The sequence below is a fragment of the Ambystoma mexicanum genome, chromosome 8 (assembly GCF_040938575.1).
Source record: "Ambystoma mexicanum isolate Mex_15411 chromosome 8, UKY_AmexF1_1, whole genome shotgun sequence".
In the NCBI taxonomy this organism is placed as follows: Eukaryota; Metazoa; Chordata; class Amphibia; order Caudata; family Ambystomatidae; genus Ambystoma; species Ambystoma mexicanum.
This window is the reverse complement of record NC_090929.1, coordinates 1,198,670,281-1,198,697,470: the sequence shown is the minus strand read 5'-3', so window position 1 is coordinate 1,198,697,470 and position 27,190 is coordinate 1,198,670,281. Positions and strand designations below refer to the sequence as shown.

Below are 27,190 nucleotides of genomic sequence, written 5' to 3'. Positions count from 1 at the left end.
ATGGGAGTGGCTTCCGTGTGGGAGCGGCTGGGCCAGCAGATAGGTGCGGAGCGGCAGCGGGCAGAGGAGGAACGGCTCACAATGGTCAGGGCGGAGGACTCCATGCGGAGGGCGCTGAGGCAGGCTGAGTGCCTCGAGGGTCTTCGCAGGGAGTTGGAGCTGGACACTGCATTATCCCTGCGAGACCTCAGGGCCAGGGAACATGCCCGCCTCCAAGCCATTGAACAGGAGTTCGATGATGCCCTGGCCCATGCCAACAACCAGTGAGCCGTCGGACTAGCCCGCTGCCCTTGTAAATAGTTATGTAGTTAGTGTTAGGTTTCCTTTGCTTTTTTATTTATTTTGGACCTTTTGGACTATGGACCACATTTTTGTAAATACTTTTTATATTAGGTAGGATTTTTATATAGGTTTCATTTCTTAAGTTGGGATCATGGACCCTGGATTGTTTAGCTGTATATAGTTGACTGTTGGAGTTTAGTGGGTTTTTTTTGGATTTACCCATGGAGCAATGGTTTTCGGTTTTGTTTTTACCTTGGATTTACTTTCTTGAACTGTGACTTTGGACACCTTTCCTTTGGATTATGATTTGTGGTTTTTCATTATTTTACGGACATGTTGCTTTTGGTTTTTTATTCCCATTGTCATTTGTTTATGTTTAATTCCATTTATGCTGTTTTTAATACATTTTTTTCATCAGACTTCAATGTGTAGTATCATCTCATTGGTATCATGAATATCATGATATGGGTTTTGAGATTCACTGACACCCATTGGGTGTATGTGAGGGACATGTGTTCATTTCCAAACTTGCAATTGGGGTTCTATCATGTCATTGCCATTTCTAAGTGGGTGAATGCAATAATCGGGTGGGTGTTTGGCATTTGGAGGCTGACCATAAGGGCCAGGGATCTAGATTGTGATGACATGTTGGCTGGGGGACATGTGTGGGGGCCTGATGGCAGGTGCCCCACAATGCTGGGGGTGGGGGTGCAGGGGGACATGAGTGGGACATGAGTGGGGGCCTGCTGGCAGGTGCCCCGCAATGCTGGTGGGTGGGGGTGCAGAGGGACATGAGTGGGACATGAGTGGGGGCCTGCTGGAAGCTGCCCCGCAATGCTAGAGGGTGGGGGTGCAGGGGGACATGAGTGGGACATGAGTGGGGGCCTGCTGGCAGCTGCCCTGCAATGCTGGGGGGTGGGGGTGCAGGGGGACATGAGTGGGACATGAGTGGGGGCCTGCTGGCAGGTGCCCTGCAATGCTGGGCGGTGGGGGGCAGGGGGACATGAGTGGGACGTGAGTGGGGACCTGCTGGCAGGTGCCCCGCAATGCTGGGGGGTGGGGGTGCAGGGGGACATGAGTGGGACATGAGTGGGGGCCTGCTGGCAGGTGCCCCGCAATGCTGGGGGTGGGGGTGCAAGGGGACATGAGTTGGTGATCATTAGTGCAAGGAGACATGTGCCTTTGCTGGGGGGCATGCCCATGTTGGGTGGGCTGCCTGCGGGACATGCCCAGGGATGCAGGGTAGTCCCTTGTGGTGTGGGCTGCCTGCAGGGGCCGTGGAGGGTGTACAGGGAACACCTGGGAGGACCCACACTGCCAAATCACATGTAGGACTCCCTGGCACCCCTGAAATACACATACCCTGCTGAAATCGCGTGTGAAAATTCTCGCGCACCCCTGAAATACACGTACCCTACTGAAATCGCGTGTGAAAATTCTCGCGCACCCCTGAAATACACGTACCCTGCTGAAATCGCGTGTGAAACTTCTCGCGCACCTCTGGAATACACGCGCCCAGGCCAATCGCGTGTGGAACTTCTCGCGCACCTCTGAAATACACGTACACGCTCCCCCAGGCCCGATCGCGTGTAGAACTTCTCGCGCACCTCTGAAATACACGCGCCCAGGCCAATCGCGTGTGGAACTTCTCGCGCACCCCTGAAATACACGCACACGCTCCCCCAGGCCCAATCGCGTGTGAAACTTCTCGCGCACCTCTGAAATACACGCGCTCAGGCCAATCGCGTGTGGAACTTCTCGCGCACCTCTGGAATACACGCGCCCAGGCCAATCGCGTGTGGAACTTCTCGCGCACCCCTGAATACACGTGCACAGGCCAATCGCGTGTGAAACTTCTCGCGCACCTCTGGAATACACGCGCCGAGGCCAATCGCGTGTGGAACTTCTCGCGCACCCCTGAAATACACACACACGCTCCCCCAGGCCCGATCGCGTGTGAAACTTCTTGCGCACCTCTGAAATACACGCGCCCAGGTCAATCGCGTGTGGAACTTCTCGCCCACCTCTGAAATACACGCGCTCAGGCCAATCGGGTGTGGAACTTCTCGCGCACCTCTGGAATACACGCGCCCAGGCCAATCGCGTGTGGAACTTCTCGCGCACCCCTGAATACACGTGCACAGGCCAATCGCGTGTGAAACTTCTCGCGCACCTCTGGAATACACGCGCCGAGGCCAATCGCGTGTGGAACTTCTCGCGCACCCCTGAAATACACACACACGCTCCCCCAGGCCCGATCGCGTGTGAAACTTCTTGCGCACCTCTGAAATACACGCGCCCAGGCCAATCGCGTGTGGAACTTCTCGCGCACCTCTGGAATACACGCGCCCAGGCCAATCGGGTGTGGAACTTCTCGCGCACCCCTGAAATACACACGCACAGGCCAATCGCGTGTGAAACTTCTTGCGCACCTCTGGAATACACGCGCCCAGGCCAATCGCGTGTGGAACTTCTCGCGCACCCATGAAATACACGCACACGCTCCCCCAAACCCGATCGTGTGTGAAACTTCTCGCGCACCTCTGAAATACATGCGCCCAGGCCAATTGCGTGTGGAACTTCTCGCGCACCCCTGAAATACACGCACACGCTCCCCCAGGCCCAATCGCGTGTGAAACTTCTCGCGCACCTCTGAAATACACGCGCTCAGGCCAATCGCGTGTGGAACTTCTCGCGCACCTCTGGAATACACGCGCCCAGGCCAATCGCGTGTGGAACTTCTCGCGCACCCCTGAATACACGTGCACAGGCCAATCGCGTGTGAAACTTCTCGCGCACCTCTGGAATACACGCGCCGAGGCCAATCGCGTGTGGAACTTCTCGCGCACCCCTGAAATACACACACACGCTCCCCCAGGCCCGATCGCGTGTGAAACTTCTTGCGCACCTCTGAAATACACGCGCCCAGGTCAATCGCGTGTGGAACTTCTCGCCCACCTCTGAAATACACGCGCTCAGGCCAATCGGGTGTGGAACTTCTCGCGCACCTCTGGAATACACGCGCCCAGGCCAATCGCGTGTGGAACTTCTCGCGCACCCCTGAATACACGTGCACAGGCCAATCGCGTGTGAAACTTCTCGCGCACCTCTGGAATACACGCGCCGAGGCCAATCGCGTGTGGAACTTCTCGCGCACCCCTGAAATACACACACACGCTCCCCCAGGCCCGATCGCGTGTGAAACTTCTTGCGCACCTCTGAAATACACGCGCCCAGGCCAATCGCGTGTGGAACTTCTCGCGCACCTCTGGAATACACGCGCCCAGGCCAATCGGGTGTGGAACTTCTCGCGCACCCCTGAAATACACACGCACAGGCCAATCGCGTGTGAAACTTCTTGCGCACCTCTGGAATACACGCGCCCAGGCCAATCGCGTGTGGAACTTCTCGCGCACCCATGAAATACACGCACACGCTCCCCCAAACCCGATCGTGTGTGAAACTTCTCGCGCACCTCTGAAATACATGCGCCCAGGCCAATTGCGTGTGGAACTTCTCGCGCACCTCTGGAATAGACGCGCCCAGGCCAATCGCGTGTGGACCTTCTCGCGCACCCCTGGAATACACGCGCACAGGCCAATCGCGTGTGAAACTTCTTGCGCACCTCTGGAATACACGTGCCCAGGCCAATCGCATTTGGAACTTCTCGCGCACCCCTGAAATACACGCACCCAGGCCATTCGCGTGTAATACTTCTCGCGCACCCCTGAAATACACGCACACGCTCCCCCAGGCCAGATCGCGTGTGGAACTTCTTGCGCACCTCTGAAATACACGCGCCCAGGCCAATCGCGTGTGGTACTTCTCGCGCACCGCTGAAATACACGTACCCAGCCCGTTCGCGTGTGAAACTTCTCACGCACCTCTGAAATACACGCACACGCTCCCCCAGGCCAGATCGCGTGTGAAGCTTCTCGCGCACGCGTGTTCCCGAAACCCGTAATACACGTTCCCCGCTTTGCGTTTGCTGTTTGCCAGTCCGGTAAACTGGTACAGGGTTGGCGCAGCCCTTTGCGACGGTTTTGCGATCTTGATGGCTTTTCCTTGCGCAAGGGCGTTCTTGGGGGCGTAACTGGCGCTGCTGCAGGGTCGCTGCGCCACTCTGCGCCACGTCTGCTTTTGGAGGCGAGAATCCATGAATACGCTGTGCGCGGAAATTGATTTTATCGCACGCGGCTGGCGCAGACATTCGCACGGGCACGCTGTGCGCCAGCCGCGTGTGACACTTTTGTGAGGAATTACATGAATCGGCCTGTAAAACTTTCCAGAGCTACCCTTGGAGGCTATCATTGGTGGAATTAACTAATTTCCAATACTAGGAGAAGCATGGCACCAACTGTTTTGCTGCATTCCAATTACTCAACTTCATGGATCAAATCTATGACCCAGATTTCAGAGCTGTACAATATCACAGAGAGAATCTTAGTTAAGTATAACCTAATGGTAGTTCTAACAGAGTATCCCCACAGCGGTATAAAATGATTTAATAGATGCAGTCTGCTAGGGCATTTTGATATGTAGCTGTTAGAAGTGGGCCCCCAACTGAGAGATGGATCTAAAGCAAACCCCAGGTACTGATATCACCTCACCTCTTCAATAGGTAAGGAGTTAAGTTTCCAAGTAAATTTCACTTGACTATTTGTGTACGTTGGCTTAGATACCGTTATTTTGGTCTTACTGGTATTAATCTTCAAATGTTTGACCTCAGCTTCAAATGGTTGACCTCAGCATATTTATACAAATGATCCAACAATGTTGACAATCCCTTAGGTGTACAACCTAGAATAGCAATGTCATCTGCATATGTGAGCCATTGCAGACCAACATTCCCTAATTTAACGGAGGAAGAGATGGAATTGCCCAAACCAACTACCAAATCAGCCAAATAAAGATTGAACAGAGTACGAGCTAGTATGCATCTTGGTTTTAGGCCAGTATTGGTTTGTATCCATTCAGTCGTGGTACCATAGTTATCAGTTTGTACCTTCACCCGAGTATTTTGATGTAATGCGCTGATCATGATCAATAGGACATCAGGGATGTTCCGATTCCTCAGTTTGATCCACAGCTGGGCCTCACCATGGTTTTGAATGTTGCACTATAGTTAATATACGTTGCATAAACCATTTGCTTACTGTGAATGCTTCGAGGAGCAAGACACAGAAAACAGATTCAAAATTGAAAACAAGATGGTTTTTTACATTAAATGTCAGGATGGTAGAAGGCCTAATTTGCCCTATGCTAAGGTGGGATTTCCCTATGTGAACAAAATTTAGGAATGTTTGAGTGAAAGAGTTCAACTTAAAAATCTGTCTGTGTCCAAAACCTATCCTTGCCCTCACAGCTAAAGCTAAACAATGTGCAGGGATGTCAATAATGAAAGAAATGGTGATCAACATAGAGTTCTCAGCGTCACCCAGCTCTTTGCTTCCTTTTCAGCTTCCCTTCCCCAAGTTCTAGAAAGTTACACAAAAGTCTTTGGATTATAGTTCTTAAATTCAAAACAGTTCCACAAATCCTAAGGGTTCCCTTCCTCAAGTTCAAGATATTCTAAAAAGACGTAACGTCATTAGTTAGAGAACAGGCCACTAAAACCTCCCGTTTAATCCGCTCAACAGTGTTTCTATGTCCTCTTAGCCACTTTCTATAGTTAGGGACATAACCACTCAACCAGTCTCATAGTGAAAAGATTAGTAGCTGATGCCTTGAGTAATTCAGCTTGTAAAGATGTCTTCCTATCACTAAGTATTTTGTCAAAGCATTGGGTGTGAGGGCCTTTTCTTAACCCAACTGCCATCCTTGCCTTAGAGCTTTTGTTTTTCAATATGCTCATTTTTACCAAAAGTATGTAATTCTCAACATTTTTAATGCACATTGTTATTTCCTCTATGTCACAATAATCACAACCCAAACATGCACATTCTGATACAAATGCTGTGAGGCTATGCCAAGCTTGTGCATTAGCGAGTGCTATGCTATTAGGCTTCCAAACAATGCTATTAGTTTGAATATTAACACTTAGAATGCTGGGCTCCAGCTGACCCGTCTTAATTCCATGACATGCTTACAATGAGTGTAAAGTGATCCCTCTCGTGCCTTCTTAATACATTAATGTCAATGAACAGAGGGGCAAAATCAATCGTGATGAAGACATGATCAATGATACTTGCGCTATTTGAAGAAACTGTTGTGATTTGAGGGGGTTCACCAAAGGGGCAATTTCCGTTGACCATAGTAAAGCCGGAACAAATCCCAAAAATCCGGCAAGACTTCAACCTGAATACCTTCATCCCTTTTCCTCTTCCTTTTACTACGTACATTTTGTTTTCACTCCATTGTCTTAGTGTGGTGTTCTGGAATGTCATTATTTTGTTGTATCATAAATGATCATATATCTCTGCTATTCTGCTATCCATAGACTTAGACAGGAGTGAAAAAACCTCAGTCCCAGAGGAGCCAATCACTGCACAGCTGCCTTTATTACATTTTTTTCTTTTTTACCCCTTAGTTGGTGTCTTACTAGGGATGACAGTTGTGTCCACTTCACCATTACATTTCTCCTCAAAACTGCCTAGGGCATTTTCAATTAACTGCACAACCAAATCCTCAGTGGCAGTAGATTCTACCCTCTTTCTTCTTTCTATCTCCATACATAAGAGCCTCACTAATAATCTTTCTACGTTTCCTTCTATATTTTTTCCAATGTTCCCCTCTACATTCCGGCTCACAGTTCTTTCACCATGACTTGCAGAAACATTGGTCTGTCCAGCGGTACCATGCGTGTCCTGCCTCAAATAAAAAAATAATTCTATTTAAGAATTCTCTCACCTGAGAGTCATTAATAGACAACCTATTCAGTATAGCTGTCTGCAAATCCACTTTCTGCTCAAGTGATTCGCTTTTTTTAGCAGCAGGCATGAAAATGATTTGCCAAAATATTAAACATAGTAGTAAAAGAGCAACTAACATTCAAGTTGTCCTCCTTCTCAGCTTCTTCACCTGTAGTAGTAGTAGCCTGATTTACTTCTGGCAAGATGGGCATAGAGGACAGTTCATCCTGTGTGAAAATATTCATTGTGTATGTCAATCAAGTGCAAAGTGATGCTTTGTGATCGTATGACATCATTAGTGATCCCACCACTTATAGTCGATTGGCAGCAGACCCAATTTACTGGATTCCACAGCCCTTTAGATAGTATTGACCCCTGCGCTAGCCTCTGCAGCCTCTACATACTGAACATTCAAAATGTTAGCGCCCGCAGGCACCTGCAGCGGACGTTGTATCACATACACTAGGCTCGCGATAGTTTTAGATCCCAGGCAGTTTAGTGAAGAGGAAAACTCAACCAATAAATCCGAATATAAAGATTCCACAAAGTTGGGTTAATCCCTTTTAAGAAATCAATTAGTAATTGTTTTGGTGTGATCTACTTTAGATACGTCGTTGGTAGCCCAAATGGTTTTCTGCGGGCAATGTTATTGGTGGTCTCAGTTGATAGTCATGTTGCAGACCATGAACCTTTTCTGCCACTACAATAAAAACCTCCTCATCAACTTCATTAATGGCACTTGCCATCACAACCTCAGAAGAAAGTGAGTCCCTGGTAGGAGGTACAGAAATATCCACCTTAACCACCATGGCGTCAGACGGCAACGCACTTTGTGTGCGGGCCAAGCGTTGGTGTCACGCTGCTATCGGCTGCTTCGGAGTGCCTCCTGATTATGTAGGCAGTGGGATGGGCGGCTTAAAGGATCACTCCCCGAGTTCACCACCTGCCACAGCTGAGATTGCTGGAACTTCAAGTTCCAAAGTTCATCGGGTACCGTCAAAACGCCTCAAAAAGATATCTGCTGCAGTTTGCCTGATGACATTGAAACACCAAATGTTTTTTGGTTTTTAACATTTTATCCATTGGGAAAAAAAAAGAAAAAGTGATACAGGGAAAGGTTAGGTGATTTTATTTTGCTTTTTACATCAGGGAAAACCAACAAAATATTGAACAAACACTGCACAGATTAAATCTTTGCAGACAACATTAAACTATGCAAAACAAACACTAAAATTCAAACATGCACCTTAAATAGCTGAAAATGTGTCCAACACCCATCACTGGTGAGCCTGTCTTATGTAAAACCTTCCCTCAGAAGCAAAACTTAACAAGGAAGTGAGCTGGACCTGTCATCGAGTCTCAAACGTCATTTAGGAGATTCAAGTGATCAGAGTCGGTAGACAAACTCAACTAATCAGTCTGGGAATTGACCTGAGATCTAAAGTTTCTCTAAAATAAAAATCAGTCCTATGTTCACCCCCATCCAGCTGCTGGACAGTGGACAGGTGCTGTCTGCCACCCCCCATCCCCATCTCACTTACTCCATCTGGAGCAGGAGCCCCTTGAAAGCCTCCATCTGGCTGCCTATTTCTGTCTAGCTGTCTGCCATCTCTAGGTCAGGCATGGCCAGTATTGGCTAAAAGATCACACACTCACCTTAAGTCAGCATAACTGAGGTGTCAACAAGCTGAGCTTCATTGCTCAGTACTTTCATACTAGGGCAGGATATGCTTGACACTTTTTTTCCCCAATAGGCCTGTGACCCATCCTCTTCTCCCCTCCATACCGGGCATACTACCTGCACCAGTTTCTTCAGAATTTGAACGCGACTTTATTATTGTTCTCTCCCTGTGCTCCCATTAATCTATCTGACCTCTCCGTGCTCACCTACTGCTGGATAAAGCAATCTTGTCATAACCACCTTGCCACTACTGAATAATACAAAAACTTCTTACCCATGCATTTAAAAAGGCAACATGAATTATTGTAACTGCATTGAAATATAGCTTGATTTACATGTTCAATTAAAACATTCGATTTTTGAATACCAATGTGAAAAGGAAATCGATTGATTCTCATTGTCTTAACAATACACAGAACACCATTTCTATTCCTGACCCCTCAATCCTCACAAACAGTAATCTGTTGCTCAACCCAGCGAACCAGGGAACACCTTTCACTACCCTCAAGAACTCTCACACTCCCTTGAACCTGTCAACCATTTTATCTGCTCAGAGCCCTGTTTTCCTAGGCCCTTAAACCTATTTCAACCATGTCACTCTAAATACCTGGTCAGCAAACCAACATGCACCTGTTCACAACCGTCTCGAACATTATAACTTGGACTTCTTGGGGCTTGTCACCAAAACCTGGTTCTCCAATAACTTCATGACTGGGTGGATATCCTACTAGCTGCTGGCTACACAATCCATGTGAAGAACAGACTAAATAAAACTGAAGGGGATGTTTCCCTCATGTTCCTGGCATATATCACCCACCATAATACCTACTCTATCATCAAAGCCATTCAATTGCTGGCCTGAAAATATCTACTGGACCCCAATACCTCCTTCACTATAGTCACCATCTGTAGACATCTGGGGGTGCCTTGCTGATATTATGTGAGTGGTCTGACATCATGACCAAATCACATATCACTTCCAACAAAATCCTAATCTTCAGTGATTTTAATCTTTGGTTGCGCTGAAAAAAACCACTACTTGCCTCATTAACCTCTCTGATGCCCTCACTATCTCTATCTTTCCCTCTTCTGCATCCCAATTAAGGCGCCATGCCCTCAGCAATTCCTTAAGTGGGGACTTGATCCTCTGTCTGATGTCATAGCTTAGATGTCCCTCTGTTTTGGTCAGATGAATACCTTCTCTCTGCAAAGCACTTCAGCTCGGGGAAACCCTGACCCATCTCCAAGTGCGGGGTACTGATCGCCATCAAGTTAGCCCAATGAGACGTATTAGCACCTTACTTCGCAATGCGATCACCAAACCCCTTGAACTCCTGGAAGCCACCATTACCAAGTGGGACAAAACCCACACAAAATCAAAAACTGCTATTACACAGATGAAGCAGGTTCTTGAAAAGAAAGACACAGGTGTTTTAATGACTATGGCATAGGGCCCTTTTGCAGGAAATCAAGATGAATTGTTTCATGCTTGCAAGAGGTTATCAATCTACCATAAAGCAGAAGAAGTAAGCGTGCCTTCATAGCCACACCACACAGGCCTCAAACATGCCTGCAGCATTGTCTCAAATCTGTAGAAACTGTCCTCACTGACTGAAAGTTCCTCAGACTCGCATGACTCACAAGATCTAGAAGATAATCTCACCTTCATTCCACCTCTGCATCTTAATTATGCAGAGGAATCTTCTTTTTCTTTCTTCGACCAATTGACCCCCCCTCCCCAGACACCATCAAGACCATCCAAAAAATGAATGCTTCATCCAAGCAGAACCAGCCCTGCTCTTCAGCATTGATTTTATTGTGTCCGTGGCACCCAATTTGGCAGGTCTGGTTAATAGCTCCCTCAGCTCACGCTGTTTCCTGAAATCTCTGAAAAATCCCACATCACCTACTGATAAAGCCATTGGATGATCTGATTGACTGTCCTAGCCATCCACAAAATAATGGCTACCACCCCATTCTTCGGTATAATCATAATAAAAAGGCTATTTCCAACTGTTGTACTATAGTGAATCTAAAAATCTACTCTTTATGAAGAATTAACTGCTGCTTTCTCTGGACAAGGGCACCCAGTGATCCTCATCCTCTGTACCTTTTTGGCAGAATTTTACTCCATGAATCACACCATGCATCTTAACTGCATTAGGGCTTCGCTCGGTGTCATGGGTCAGGCCTTGAATTGGATTGCTTCAAGACAAAGAAATGTATGGCAAGTAAGATTTGTCTCTTTCTTCTCTAGGCCCTCCTTCCTTAGTTGTGGCATGTCCCACGGCTCTGTAGTCTCTGCATGGCTGTTTAATGCCCCCTTAAGCCATTTGCCACCTGATTAGTCCTCACTCTATCTCCTTCCAGATTTATGCAGGTGATATCCAGATTGCTTTCAATGTATCTGAATTACCACATCCAGGACAGCATATCCATCTCAGTCTTTCTGTCTGTCAGGCTACCATCAATGAACTCACATTCATTTGAAACCAACTGGCAGGGTCCCTGGAAGATAAACTACTGATTAACTTGGTGTAGGAATGAGCTGGTGATACAAGGAGGAGAATGCCATGGTGGATGAGCCTCTTGCACTCCCAGTTTTTCGAGTATAGATTGTCGTGGGTGCTTCGATTATAGCCTGGAGAGATCACTGCACCAGGTTGGAGGTACAAGAGAAATGATTGAAGAAGCAGGCGAGACATCACATCTTCTTCTTGGAGGTGAGGTCCAATCGTCTGTCCATGCAAGCTTTCCAACCTCAGATTTTCAGGATGTGATGCCAACCGGTCTTGTTGCTGTTTGCAACCAACACTAACAGAAAATGTGCGGCTACTTACATGGATGTTTGGGATGATGTATGCATTCCCTTCAATTCTCCTGTTGCAGGTGATCCAGAAGTGATTCAGGTACTATATGGGCACAACGAACTTGGTCGCCCCAAAGTGGCAAGTCACGGTTTGGTGCGTGAATTTAAATAACTTGAGTATTTGGTGTGCTGGAAGAGCCTGGTTTTTCCAAGTCTTTTGTCGGAAGGAGGCAGGTCGAGTTTTGTAAAGAGTACCAGGCAGCTTTCCACTGCACGTCTGGCACATGAACACCTATGGTTCCAGGGCCATGATCTGTCTGAAGAGGTTTTGAATCCTATGGTGGCAACCAAGAGGCAGAGCGCCTGCAAGTTTAATTCATGCACATGGTTCTGCTTCGGCTGGTGATGCAAACAATGGTGAATTTATCGTGTTACTGTTTTCGTGGAAAGGGTCTTGAAGTGTGTCCTGCGTCACTGGTGAGGGAAGGGCTGCAGGTTTTTACTATTTACAATGGTGCCGGTGCATCTGACTTTCTGTGCTTGCGGGTGCCGCACTGCCCGCAAGGTCAGACCTTGCAGGCTGACAGGCACCTGCAAGCACAGCTCGTAGTATGGCGGTACGGTAGGAATGGTGCCGGTAGCGCTACCGGCACCGTTGTTGCCTTACCGCCATACTTATAATGAGGCCCAATGTCAGAAAATGTTTACTCCTTCATAACAAATGCCATGCTAGGGAACATCACTTGGCTACCATAGAAGGTAAGGTGAAACCAATAGGAACGCATATGGACATGCATTAGAAAGCAAGACTGTGCTTTATATGTTTTGTTTCTATGTTGCATTTATTCTTGCTCTTTTAACTTTTTCATAGATGATAGACGGCTCACCAATTGAAGTGACATTAGCCAAGCCTGTGGATAAGGATAATTATGTGAGATACACAAGGGGCACCGGTGGACGAGGCCCTTCGGTGCAAGGGGAATATGCCTACACAATCGGGCATGTGTATGACCCAGCGACAGCCTATCTTGGTGCACCAGTCTTTTATGCCCCTCCAGCATATGCTGCAGCTGCCATCCCCGGCCTTCACTTCCCTGCCACGAAGGGACCAATCAGCACCAGAGGCATGATGAGAACCCCGTCCATCAGAGGTAATTACAAATATGCATCAGATTAGCATGGGAATACCATTGTACCTACAAATTGAAATCATTGTGTTCATCTGTGATTGATCACATGTTTAAAGGGAGGCGTTGCAATAATCAATTCTCCTAATAGACGCTTTCTCGTGATATATATATATATATATATATATACACATATAATTATGTGCACATGCATTTTTATTTATTTACATGAAGTTTATAGTATAACTCCATATATTTTTTAATCATTGAAGTAATGCCCAAATGATATTTAATTGTTATGGCATCGCCTGTGCAATCCATTTGATTAAATGCTTATACGTGTAAAGGGGGGTATTGTGATTAAGGAGCTAGATTGACATTTATCATAACGGCCACTTTCTGTTGTCAAAATTGGTTCCCAGAGCAATATTTACTGAACAATTGTGATTTTATCCCCGCAACAACATTAAAAAATACATGACAACCATAACATTGTTTTATCCAAAAAGAAAGAATTTTGGTACCTAACATAAGCCCTGCTTCTGCTTCCACGGTAAAGGAAAAAGGTGCATTAGAGGTGTTCCATCTCTGTGCAAGCGGTGCATTCAGTCTGCACATATTAGACAGAGGGAAACCTCCCCTGACCCCAGGCCCTCCCCTCCTCTAAAGGACATTGTCAAAATGGAACTGGGTTCAATTCTGTTCCATCAATTTTGGAATGAGTACCCTCCCTTTTTTCCCGCCAGTTTACTGATGGGACTTCAGATTTTGCCCTCAGTAAATATTCTCAATGTGTCTTACATTACAACTGAACAGGAGGGGCTGGCAGAATGATCTCACGTGGTCCACCGAAAGGCGAGTCACCCGAGTTCCCGCAAATGACAACCGATGGGGGCGACCTTAGGGAACCCGCCCTGTCGGTAAAAGGCGGCATCTTGCATTAAGTGTCCCATATACCCCACTCCTGTCTGCAGCCATCAGACCAGTTCCCTTCAAGTTCTCTCCTGTACCACGCACTCTTTGTGAATCCATTGTATACATGACATTGTGGAAAGGTCCTTGGGTGCACGAGTCTTTCAGCGCCTTGCCTTTTGTTAACTGCTGGATATTCCAGCAGGTTAACATCCCACATTAAGAGCTACATGACTTCTGGAAATATGCATAGCACACATAACACCGTCAGTACTGCAAATCCATAAGAATAGGTGGGTATTCCACATCTCCGGGGACACCCAACTCCAGTCTTGGGATTTACTTTAGTTCCTTTTTGGTCAACTGAACACACCCAAGACTGCAACCCCCAGAATGCAGTTGCTAGAGAGATGAAAGCCAGGACCGGAGCATGGTATCCCTAATGTCACAGAGTCATGTGGTAAACCTATTGTAAAATGTTTTCCCAGTTCTATTTACTATGTATTTACCAAATCCAAGCGCCTGTACCCCAATCTGTGGGAACTCAACAATGAAGGTAGCTAGTCTCAAAGTTTCCCCAAATCTTGTGAAAGGAACCAGTTTTAACATGGAGAAAGAAATGAATATGTGGCACGCCTATCTAAATAGCTTCTGTGTTCATGTGGCCTTGGCATGCTGTCTAGGGGACTACTCTGCAATCTTTTCCCGTATGTAAATTTCCACCGGATCATTCTTTCTCATGAACTGCCAATCAGGCTTGAAATAACAAGAAATGATTATATGTAATCTGTGCATGTATGTAATGGGAAGGTAAGCCGCACGTACATAGATGAGCAGACATGGGAGAAGAATATTGGAGCTGAGTCACGAGGTTCAGGTTACATGTTTAATTTAATGATACACAATCTTTTAGGATGGATCACAAGTGAGTGGTTGATTACGTCAGAGCCAGGGAAATAAAAACACGTGTACATGTTCTTGACTGGTTCAACTGCACAGTTTGCTTTTCCCTTGTGTGGCAGAAGAATGTTTTTTTTTTGGCACTGCCAACACAAAGGGCTGGCAAACAACCAGATGTTTGCTATTTTGTTAAATTTCACATATTATAATATTAAGAAACGTTGCGTGACCGCATCTCACTCCTGGGGACTTAGCCTATTTGCTGGCCAGGGTAGTAAAAAGGCACTGGAATCCATTTGGGTTCTGTGCCTTTTAACGCTCTGAATGGAAAACAAGCAGTAATGGCAGCCACCATGTAGGCGCATGGCGGCCATCATTACTATGAATCCTTCCAGATTCCAATGGCTTATTTCAGGTTTAAAAAGCGGGAATCCATGGAATTCAATCCAGGGCTGGACTGACCTACAGGGAACTTTGGAGATTTCCTGATGGGCCTCTGCACCTTGGGCCTCTTTTGTATTTTACTTTCACATTTTCTCTTAATAAAAGGTTTGGGATTGCTCAAAATGTGTAATATGGGGCCACTTAAACATTATTTCCAGGGCCTCTTTTGGTTCCCAGTGCACCCCTGATTCAATACATCCCATCTACATGAACATTAATTAAGGGGTGATATGCTGTCAGTTGTGCCCCACAGAGAAGGGGAAACTGGTATCCCCTTCTCGAACCAAGACGACAAAGGCACCGATGACAAAACACTGGAACCTTCCCTTGCCCTGTTTTATTTTTACCATCAATCCATTTAATGCTGCAAGGAAAAGGAGATTTGTTTTTGTGCACTTAACAACATGAATGCACTTCCTAAGTACTCTGTTTAATAGTCAGAGAAACCCTGGGAAGAACCATTAGGTAGCTTGCATAAGAAAATGGTCAGATTTTCAGAACCTTAGGCATAAAATAAGCACATTACTGGGCATGCAGGCACGCCAAATCCAGGTTTGGTGGTTCCTTGCATGTGTTATGGTTGAATTATCAAAACATGCATGATGCTGATAAAGGGTCAAGCTCTGCTGACCCAACACATGGGTCCCCCAAAGGGTCTACCTTGCTTCTTACCATACCCTGTGGACCACCTTAGTGCATAGGTGAAATAAGGCGTGGTATCCTTCTTTTTTCAATTTGAATATTTTGGAAATGTGATTGTTCATTGCGCATTAAATCACACATGCAGGATAATTTATGAATTAATTAACGTTATGTTCTCAAATAGTGCTCTTTTGTCTCTGACAGTTTTGAATGCACGCGTGAGGTTTGCACGGCAGCAGCTAGGTAGAAAGCAATAGAGCATGGTACTCGTAAAGGGGAGTATAGAGGGCTGCAGAGGGAGAAGCTGAGGGAGACTAGGGGTTGGGGATGGGGAGGGGAGGCGGAGAAGTATTATCAGCGGGTCAACGGATCACAAGGTTTTCTTTGAAGAACAGCTTCTTCTGTCTGAAGTGAGAGATGAGGCCAGTCGGATATGTCGCAAGGAAGTTATGCTAAAGAGACAAGCCTTCTACCTAACTAGCTCTTAGGACCACTGAGGCGTATGTATCCCACCAGTGGATTTATTTCTCATGATGCGTAATGGATAGATATATTTGGTACGGGTGTACTGAACTTCGGCTTCGAGTAAGTATTCAGCTGAATTCCAGCAGAAAGGAAGGTATTCAGCTCTTACCGAATAATTTCTTGACAGTTGGCTTCAGCCGGTTACATTTTCTTTCTCGTTTTCATGCACTGTACAACTCAGAGAGGCAATTATGGATTGCAGATTACAACAGGGAATGGAATTAAACATCTGAACGTATTCCTCATTAAATATAAGACTTAGATGCATGTCTTTGTTTTTGAAGAGTGGAGTGGTAAGGATGTGTGATGTGGTCCTATGGTAAATGCCTAGGGATACACTTGAATAAATAGCAGGTACAGGAGACCAGTAGGACTGAGGCAGTTAGTTATATTTCAGGCAAGGTGACATGACCCATCTAAGAGTCCTCGGAGGAAAATCATGTTCAGAAATCTTGTTCCACTAGTGTCCAGTCTTCCAGTGTAGAAACGTAGGGGTGAAGTGTTCGCATGGGGCATAGTCAACAGGTTACGCTTTGTTGGTGAAACACGAAGGAGGGGAGAACGTTTGATAATCAGAACATTTGGTAATCAGAAGACTCTCAAACAGGTAGGCTGCCTCTTCTAGTTCTATGGGGTGGGGGAAGAATGAGCTCTATGATGTGGGAGGAACCAAAGTCAATGACGACTGTCTGAATTCAAAGTGAGAGCCTGAATTCAAAGTGAGAGGTGCTGGAATAGTGCATCATTTTCCCTGCTTTACTTGGATCACATTTCTTACATTTCTACAAATCGGGTGCAAATGCAGAATGCAGGTATTCACCTGCACATCTGAGAGACAGAACTCAACATAGGGTGTGATTGTGACAGAAACTAAACAACCTCAACAAAGATATTGGGAATTCAGTACATTTTGTCCCAAAGACTGAGTTTTAATAATTTAAAATTGACAGCAGGAAATGCTGAAAGGCTTCAGGGTTAAAACATGACCTGTATTCATGGAGAATTGTGCCTGTGGAACTGGAACTGTACATCCAAAGATAACAAGGGCAAAGTGTGTAAAAATCATACTTTGCTCACCAGAGATCATGGCCTGTGTTACAGAAATACGCTCTAAACTGAGAAAGGTCCAGTAAATTATCTCGTTATTTTATAGGATGTTGCCATGTTTTACAAAGAAGCACCTTTCTACTGAACATATGTGAAATTACCTAAATACATATTATAAACTTCATACCACATACAATCTGTTAAAAGATGGCGTTTCTTTTAAACTGCCAACTCTGGATGTATTCAGAGTTACAAATACTGTGAGGAACCTGAGGACGTCCTCAATTATTTTCCCCATGTATCCTCCTTTCTGGTGGCCAGGGAACGGCCATCGCTATTGGATCCCGACCCTGGGATTGGATATGTGAGGGAGGATTACCTGGGTGGCAGAGACTTGGGGAATGGGGAGGAAACGTCCTCAGGTGAGACATGACATCCCCCATTTCCTTTTCATGACAAACCCTCTATCCCTCAAGCCTTTGTAGGCTATTGTCAGTCCTTTACCTGCTCTTCCTTAAAACAGTCCCCAAGAAACATCAGTTGGTGCTGGGACGAGGAAGAGACCAACTAGAGAAACACATCCTCATTTTATTAACATACACACATACAGACATCAGTTGTATACTGAAACGAGGAGGAGGCCATCACGAGTAAGGTAGGACTACTGTTTCAACAGTAAGCTGCCTAGTCCTTTTTGGACCAATCCTCGTGGTGGGAACTTTAAAAGCTGGAAGCATTGTGGCAATGGTGTCAGCTGTGAAAGCAGGGTTACGGACTGCTGGGCGAAAGCAGAAAGCAGCGTGGCAAGCCTTTGAAAGATGCACAGTTTATGCAGCAGGAAGCAAAACTGATGGACACTGGAGGCCGGTGTTGGATCGCAACAGGGACACCGGGATGACTGAGCAAATCGGTCGTGTGAATCCCAAACTGCAGGAGGAGCATCGTTGGGTGAGCGAAGCTGGGAGAGCCGCTGGAGAGCCGCTGGGAGACTAAGTGAGGTAGCACGCAGGAACCCGTGGCAGCAGGGTGCCTCACAGGAAAGCCGTAAGCTCCGACCGGTGACTCTTCCACAAAGGGGGAACACTGGGCTGGCAGGCGAGCATGCAAAGCAAGCAATGAACACTGATTTATGTGCAAACAGGCATTTTTGTGGAAGCAAGTTTGAGCTCTTTTGAATATCGTTCGGAGTGAAAGAAATTTTGTGAATCTTCTTGATACAAGGAATTGAGAAACGGAGCATTGGCCAAAGCCAAGAGAATTCAATAAACTGTATTATTTGAGAAAACAAGCATTGGCAAGAGCCAAGAGAATTCACAGCACTATATATTATGAGAAAACAAGTATTGGCAAGAGCCAGGAGAATACAAGAACGCCTAACAAGTACATGGTGGCAAACCTAGTCACAATACAATGTCAAAAAGGTGTGATGTATGCGAATGAAGCAAGCACCACTGTCAAGTTGAAGCAGTGGCCCAGTGTTGATGGAAAAGCAGCAAGTAAGGTAAGGTGTATTGGTTGCATGACCTGTAATGAGTGGCCTCTGTGGTCTGACAATTGCGTATAGACCTAGTGGACCCCTGTATGGAAAAGCCACTAAAAGCACCCACAAAAAAGTTTCTTTTGAATTGCAAAGATCCTTTATGTGATTTCGAAGTCAAGAAACTAAACTAGATAAGTGAACTGGTGAAAAGTAACAATATCAGGAGAGCTGGGAAGTGTCCAATGAATTGTGTTGTTTTGCAAAGCTGGAAGATCTGAACTCTTGGGGATGGGAACCCCTGTGTCTTATGAACTTTTTTGAACCTGGGGAAGGGAAAACGGATTACAAGCCAGGAGCTGGAAGAAGCTCTGAACTTTCATTTGAACACTACTTATTTTGATGCTGACATCCCTACACAATGTATACAGTTAGACATGAGGGCAAGTATTGGTTTTGGACACAGATAGACATTTGCTTTGGACTTCCTGACACAGACTATCCTTAGTTTTCTTTAAGTAGGGAACTCCCACATTAGCATAGGGCAAGTTAGGCCTTATTCCATCCTGCATTTTTAGTTAATAAAAGTGTGTGTGGACCAAACTTTGATCTATTGTCTGTGTCTGCTTCTTGATGCCTTCACAGTACATTTCAAAATATGGTGTTTGTTTTGGCTTACACTTTGTGATTACAAGGGCAGTGACTGGGCCGTTTAGGCACGCAGAAACATGAGATGCTTAAAGTTGGCTTGGGATTCAAGTGAGATTCAAGCATTCATGTTATTTTTGTTTTTGTAGCTGCTTGTTATTGAGTAATATTGAGGTGAATTCCCCTATATGCTTGGGGATCCCATATGCTTTGATTTTATTTTAATAAAACAAAACACTGATTCTGAAATTAGCCTGCTTCTTGTCCCTAGAATTATGGGTTGAGGCTGGCCTCTTGGGGGCATTGGATCGGTGTTGCCTGCTTAATGAAGATGGTATACATTAACCAACATACATCTTACAATGCTTGCAATACAAGATGCAGCTGACATTTCCCAGCCTTTATATACCTTTTGGGAGAAATTCCTTATTGGGAAATCTCTCAAATTACTCAAATTCTCTCAAATTATAGGCCAGTCTGTCCCAGTAAATGACAATGCGCTAAAGAGCACTGTATCTGTTGGTTTTGTGGTGCGTAGTGTTGAAGAGTGTAGAAAAAGCCACAGAGCCTTCCATCTTGTGTGGTAGGGAGAGTTGGGATAAGTAGTGGTGGATTGAGATTTGGTGGAATTGAGTGACAGCTAAGCCTGCAACTGTCTTCTAAGAGGTTGTAGGTTTTGGGAAGATTCAATCACATGCCAATATTTCCTGGGTCTCATCAACCCTCCTCAATCCCCATTGGTCTCTCTGGGTGATCCCTCGCCCACATTTGGCATATGTGTGAGGTTGTCCTATGTTTAGAAATAGTAGAAAGATGAAGTACACCCAGCTTACATGAACCCTCGACTCGTGTCCCACATGAGTGGACAGCAACCATGTGTACATATCTGTGAGAGCTGCAAGGAAGGTTTCAAATTAACTTTGCACCTAAGCTACTTTGCCTCTTGCAAGAGATTGCAATATGCATGATTTGTAATGGCAGTTGAAGATTGCAGTGTGGATACTGTTCATTGTAACTGAAGGAATACCCTTGAATGCTGACACCAGAAAAAATACAACCCGGTAGGGAAAAAAGACTAAGAGATTCTTGCAAGGATAACACGTTTTAATATACAGAAAATAGGTGTGCCTGCAAAGAACTGTGCTGGGCAGAAATGTTATGAGAAAAAAGGGTGCAAGCAAAAGCTTAAAAGGGAACACAGCATCATTCATATATAGTATAAACCCATGTGTTTGGTTGGTGCAACTCTATACATGGTCGGCTGACTCCCTAGGGGATGCCAGGCCATTGGCCCCAGCCCTGTCCACCCGTCTTCCATCACTAGGGGTCAGCTGGGCTCATCGTCTCCAGGGAACCAAGGTCAAAAAGACAATTAGTAGCCCTATTTTAACAGTGCCACTCTATCATTACACAGGGCACCTGGCAGGATGATGGACTGGTAAAGGGGAAGGCTCAAGGTCACTGTGATCCCCACACATTTCACTCATGCCAATTGCGTTGTGCCAGCTTCCAAGGCTTCCATGCATGCTTTGAACTATAATTTATCCCTCTGGTACCCCGCATTACAAATCATTTTATTATAAAGTAAAGATACAATGACCATTCTCTTAGATCTTTTATGGTTGACTGGTTTGTGGTCGGTTACCTGGGGTCAGCTGGTATCTCGGAATTCAGGGGTCTCAGCACTCAAGCAGTTGTAGGGGCCATAACTCATAGTTGGCTGGGTGGGGGTCGGAGGCTTGCTCTGGCCTGTTTGTGATAACACGTGTAGCGAGGCACCTAGCATGATCTCATGGCCTTGCAGGATACATTCTTTCTATGGATAAACATTTTGGCAACAGTTGTAGAACAAAGCAGGGTTTTTGTGCAAATTAACAGCGTGCATCTCTCGCTCTCTCTCATCAGCGCTTGGGCCTATTCCGGTTTCTTCATCCGGTTTGAGCCCTGTATCTAATCCATGCAGGCCCTGTGCTTCTGCCATAGCTACAAAATGGTGTCTGTTTATATGCGCACACTAAGTCTAAACATATAAAATGTGCATAATGTTATGGCTGTGTGGGGTATCTTAGTACGCCCCACTGCCCCCTGGGACAGGTCTCCTCATGGGACTCGCCTCACCCTAAAGCGCATAGGGAGGTTGGATAGGTTCATTTCCTTCCCAACATAACCTAGAGATTGCATTTGTGAAGCCTGCCACTTTTAGTAGCACTGGTCTGCATATACAGCTTTCTAGTATACGTATGATCCATGTTTTTTGTTAATCTGTTCTGGATGACCTGTTGGTTAGAAATAAGAGAAGAAAATAAAACATGGGAACATATTTAATATTGTGCTTTCATTTTTTGTAAAAGGTTTAGTTTTTTAATGTTAGATTTATTAAGTAAAACAACTATTCACCCTCAAAATGTGATGAATATTTGACAAACAATTCAGTATTCAGCCAAATACCAAGGGTGCTACTCGCTACATCACTAATATTTGACCACTGTATGTCTAGTGTAGGCTAGCATGTCCTCTTGTATTCAAATCACGGACACATGCCCTATGATTGGCGGTGTAAATAATCACTTTTTGCAAAGCCTTTATATTATGAACCATTTTTTGTTCACTGCAAAAATGATTTTCCACAGACGCCATTAAAGTAGACAAGCACATCATCACACAGAGGAAACATGGCATTACAACATTGAACCCACATTTCTTTCAAAGAAATGTCTAACAACGTTCAGCAATTTCTTTTTTACAAATAGAACACTTTCTTCAAGGCATTATTTTTTTCAAGGGAATCAAGAACTTGAAAGATCTCCGCCGTGTTCCTTACTTTTGATTGCACTGCAATTTTCCACGTTGTGCCCCTTTCCCTCTGAGCTGCGATTGATTGGCCGTGCAGAAGATATTTTTCTATAAGAGTCCAATCCGCCTCTCAGTTTCAAAATTATTGTTATTTTCCATGGGCTGTCTGCTAACAAATGCGTAGACTGACATTGTAGAATGACAATATTTTAACATGCTCTTTAAGCAGTGGTTGTTCACTAACTCTTTTATTTCGGCCAGAACAAGCATCGCTGAAGCCAATAGCGTTGGCTTCCCTAAGTATGTTCTATTTGGCAGGTTTTTGGTTCGATATTTAATTAGATATTTATTGCTAATTTGTACAAAAACCAAGGCAGGCAAAATACAGAAGTTGGGAGCGGAAAGGAGGGTAACTTTCTGAGATGAACTGGAGGTCCCGTTGCAGTGCCTGTCTAGTTAAAGGAGAGGCAAGTGGGGAAAGAGGCAACACCGTCGCCCCTGCGATAATGCGGTTTGTGCAGTAACATTGTGAGGTACAGATGAGGCAAATCCAGGGGTGTAATTCCCATGGTGAAGAGTTGCCTCGAGCCAGTAAACTATGCAGTCACTCACCAAGCGAATGCTTTATAGCAGAGACTGGTTTCAACTCTAGTAAAGTAAATGAGAATACAATAATTAAACTCATCAAACAGAACTTAACACTTCTAAATTCAACAATAATTAAACCCCAACCCCCCCAACCCCAATTAAACCCTCCACAGAAAAGTCCAAACTTATTGTCTAAAGAAAATGTAGGGAGAAGGGATTAGAGGGGGGAAAAAAAAGAAACTCAGCCTTTATACAAGTATAATACATACAAATTAGATATAATAAATTTCTGCAAATACACAAACATACATAAATATAATCATGAATATACTAAGAGATTTTAGAGTTTCTTGTTGCAGCATAACTGCATCGCTAGGGTTGTTCAGGCTCTACGTCCCACTCAGACAAGACCGTAAAGACCTATCATTCTCAGCTCAAGGAAGAAGAGTAGGTTTTATTTTCTGGGGCAGAGCTCAGATTCTGAGGTTGTGCATAGTGCTTGGTCAGCTTACTCGATCTGATGACCAAGGAAGCCTGCGTGCTCTACGTGCCATGCACAGCGCTTTGAATGCAACCCATTGCTATGATATAAGTCAAGACTTTGTAATGTGTGTGGTCTGCTTAGATCTTGTATAGCACACAGCTACTCTATCAGAATATTTGTGAACTGCTTAGGTCTACATCATAGTTTTCTTAGTGCACCCCAATGTTGACGCTGTTAGGGATGTACAGCAACGAAACCACGAGGGCTCAAGCAAATGCAACTCTATAACCAAAGTAGAGGTGTGATTTCGTTGAGAATTTATTGCTGAAAATGGACACACTTCATCACAGCATTCATACACTGTGTTTGGTTCTGATGGAATGATGTGATCCATGCAAGAGCTGGTTCTCTAATACCAATTTCCTCTTTTAGACATCGTATATGTAGGTAGCCATAGTACCGTCTTCTAATATGAGGGTGGCCAATTGGTTGATGGCCATATCTCTGAACAGCTCCTCTAAAGAAATCCCTTGAGTAAATTGCTGCCTCTGGAAGACCTGACACTTGATTGGCTTTGTTGGAGAGCGTCCTTTCTTTGCTGTAAAATTTGAAGCAGCTTTCCCCCCTTCTCCCTGCAAGATTGTAGCTTCCAACAGAAGGTTTTCGATGGCTCTGTAATTTGACAGTGTCTATATTTCTGTCTTGGTTTTCTTGAGTAAGTGAGTAAAGTCTAAAATGTCACGTAGATCTGTGAATGTACTGCCATGCAAGCAAGAATTCACAATCTCTTTAGAATCAGGATAAAGGATGATGATATGATCCTTGATAAAATGGGCTGGGCGGGATGAGAGTTTCCAAGATTAGGCATTCACGTGGGTGGAAGATAAGTCCCAGAATCTAAACGTTGTGAAGACGATGTGGAAGCTTATTCTCCAGGGAACGGGTGAGAATGGTGAAGCCCTTCCACCTTTGCCTTAAGGGCAGCAGTGAGAAATTGTCATCAGCCACTACCTGGATGAATGGAAGGAAAGAATCGGGCGATAAAGAAGACGTATAGAACAGATAAAAGTGTGACCAATTCCATGATGGGCTCAATGGACTATGCACAAAACCTTGAAAAGAACCCTGGCATGGACAGGACGCCATTGCAGATGGCCAATGAGGAGTCGAAGGAGTACAATAAGGAGCAGCTCATGCAGAGTTCACTTTGGAGAACAATAGAGGGGGGAGACAAGGAATGATCTTACGAATGACCTTCACAGAAAAAAAAAATTAGAATAACTGCAGCAATCCAAGGAATTAGGATGAGGTCATAATCTGTATGAAAGCCTACATTTTGAATTTAGGGGAGGGCTACAGGTGCAGGGTTAAGGTCTGATTGGACAAGAGACGAGCCACATAGTTCCTACAGATTGATGGTCCTCATACAATTACAAAATTGAGAAGTTAAACATTCTAGGCCCTGAATTAAATGGAGTGGGATGTGGGTATCATCAGCGCAGGAGTAAACTCGAAAGCCATGACCATAACTTTAAGTGGGCCAGGGCTAGCCTGGCAGAGTCTCGCCGGATTTCAAATAGTGCTCCTGAGCCGGGCTCTGCTGGGCTCCCCCTGACTAGCAACCCCTTCAGGCAGACTTTTAGCTCAACAGAGCCACATGCTTAAAGGACAGCCTGCAGGTTGAAGGTTCTGATTGAAAAAAAGGAGGGCCCGACCTTGCAATCAGCCCTTTAGCCACACAGCTTTGTTGAGTTAAAAGGATGCCTGAGAGGTTTCTCACCTCTCACAAAGAAACACAATGAAAGGTGCAGCATTTGACTATCAATTACATTGGTGCACCCTCGGATTTAGTTTTGGTGCCTTTTGGGGGTCATAGCCAGTGATTAAGAGAAAAAAGGAGAAGGTGAATCAATGCGCTCTATCATTCCTCCCACCAGACCCACGTCCCCTTCTTAGAGCCAACCCTCAAATCTTCACCCCACTTAAAGAACTGAATATGAGTGTAAATTAATCAATGCAGAGGCTTAACATAGAAGTTAAAAAGTAGAGATGAGAGTGGGTAGTGGTGGGATACCCAACACATAAAGGAAATGGGGCCGGGAGAGAACATGTTTAAGTAGTACTGTCTGAGAACAATACATTAGGGAAAAGGTGAACAGGGAATGACTGTGCTCCCAATACCATAACATGCAAGACCATCAAGAAGAATGGTGTGATCGATAGTGTCAAATGGCACTGACAGATCTAACATAATTAAGGCTGAGACACTGCTGGTGTCAAAGGCCATGCTGAGTTAATTGATGGCAGCAACATGAACTGGAGCATTCGCTCATGCTCTGCAAAACCATTATGGATAAAGAGGCGAGCAAGCTCCAGGAATTCTCAAAGAAGATGAGTAATTCAAAAGTCAAACACCTTGGCTGAGGCCAGCAATAGATAGTGAGAAGAACATGAGACATAATTAAAGAATCTAGGGAAGGTTTCCTTAGACATGCAGCAAAGACACCAGAGTAAAGAGGGGCCGGAACCAAGCCTTTTTGTAGAGAGGTATTAAGAAGAGCAAAAAGCAGGGGTGTGGCAATCTTGCACATGATCTGAGAAGAGCAATGGAAGAGGATCAAGAGGAGACAGACTTGAGTAATAAAATGAGAGATATCATCCTGGGAGAGAAGAGGGAAAGATAACCTGGATTCCTGAATGTAGGAAAACAGATGATTGTCATCAGAAATGGGATTGGCGATACACATACCATTTGCCAGATATTTGAAACATGTAACTGGGTACTCACATCACTTGAACCCATTCACATTATTGTATGGGCAAAGGTCATCATTTGCACCTCCTGTGCTATGCCCTGCGGCAATAATGGATGGGCAAGGAAAGTGTTGCCTTCCATGGAGAGGAGATAAGGTTAAGGGAAGATTTGAAAGCAGTGACAGCACAGCTATTTCTGGTATACTTCGGGAGTGAGTTCCAATGGAAAGGGGGCAGGAGGGAAAGGACCAGAAGTGTGATCCAGTGCACGGTGGGGTGGGAAACAGAGAGACTGACTGGGGCGCTGAGGTGAAGGGTTTAGAGAGAGGAGATGCTGGTGACAGAGGTAGCATAGTAGGAAGGTACTAGGCAATGAACTGATTCAACCATGAGTAATTGGCATGTAAAAAGTGCTCAGTGTTGGATTGAGAGACATTAAACTAGAGCAATACCGTTGGCAAGCACAACTCCAAATAAATATTTTTCCAGTTTTAAGTAAATATCTGCAGAGCAAAAAGTGAGTTGAGCTGCCCTTAGACAATCCAGCTCGCCATAGAAGGTTTGTAAAATGTATCCTATATTGCGCTCCACAAGCCTTTTCTCACCAGGCAAAAATAAATCACCTTTAAGTGACTCTCCCCAATTGATTAATTTTATTAAATGAGTTTTGGCGACTTAGCTTTCAAGAGACAGTCTTGCAAGCTTTCCTGAAAGTAGAAAGCTTAGGAATAGTGTTCTGTTCAGGAAGCAGTGTGTTCTATTAATTGCATGTCTAGCAGAGCAAACCTCTAATCTCCCCTGGTCTTGTAGAGATAATCCTCTAATCTCCCATTTTGATACAACTCACATTCTGGATGTTCGGAAGCATATCATGCAGTGACCATCTTAGTCTATTGAGTTAGAGGAAACCCTTGGGATTTGACTACGTATTGAAAAAATGATTGCGCTTTCTGAATGCCTTCAAGGCTGAATTCCTATATTTTGAATTTTGAGATGTTTCTTTGGAAGGATCGCTGAAAACATTTTGTCATAACCGAAACTAATGTTGATCAGGGCACACATCGCTACTGCCCATTTTTCCCTACAGTTTTCACACCTGCGAACATTAGGATTTGCGCACCTTTTTAACTTATAGGTAACTATTGAATCCCAATTCACCTGGGTATTCAGTGAGGTTAACTACCTCATGTCCAGAGGCAACCACATAGGTACTTTCATATCAACTG

General features: G+C 45.0%; 1 protein-coding gene across 3 annotated transcripts in view; it reads left to right on the top strand.

The window, feature by feature from the left end:
- The window catches only part of A1CF (APOBEC1 complementation factor), a 384,704-nt gene that overhangs the window by 278,206 nt on the left and 79,308 nt on the right, over positions 1–27,190 (top strand). For all 3 annotated transcript variants that reach the window (XM_069611302.1, XM_069611301.1, XM_069611300.1), the window contains exon 8: positions 12,495–12,774. In XM_069611302.1, coding sequence (XP_069467403.1) covers positions 12,495–12,774 — 280 coding nt within the window. The remainder of the gene's footprint in view (positions 1–12,494; positions 12,775–27,190) is intronic.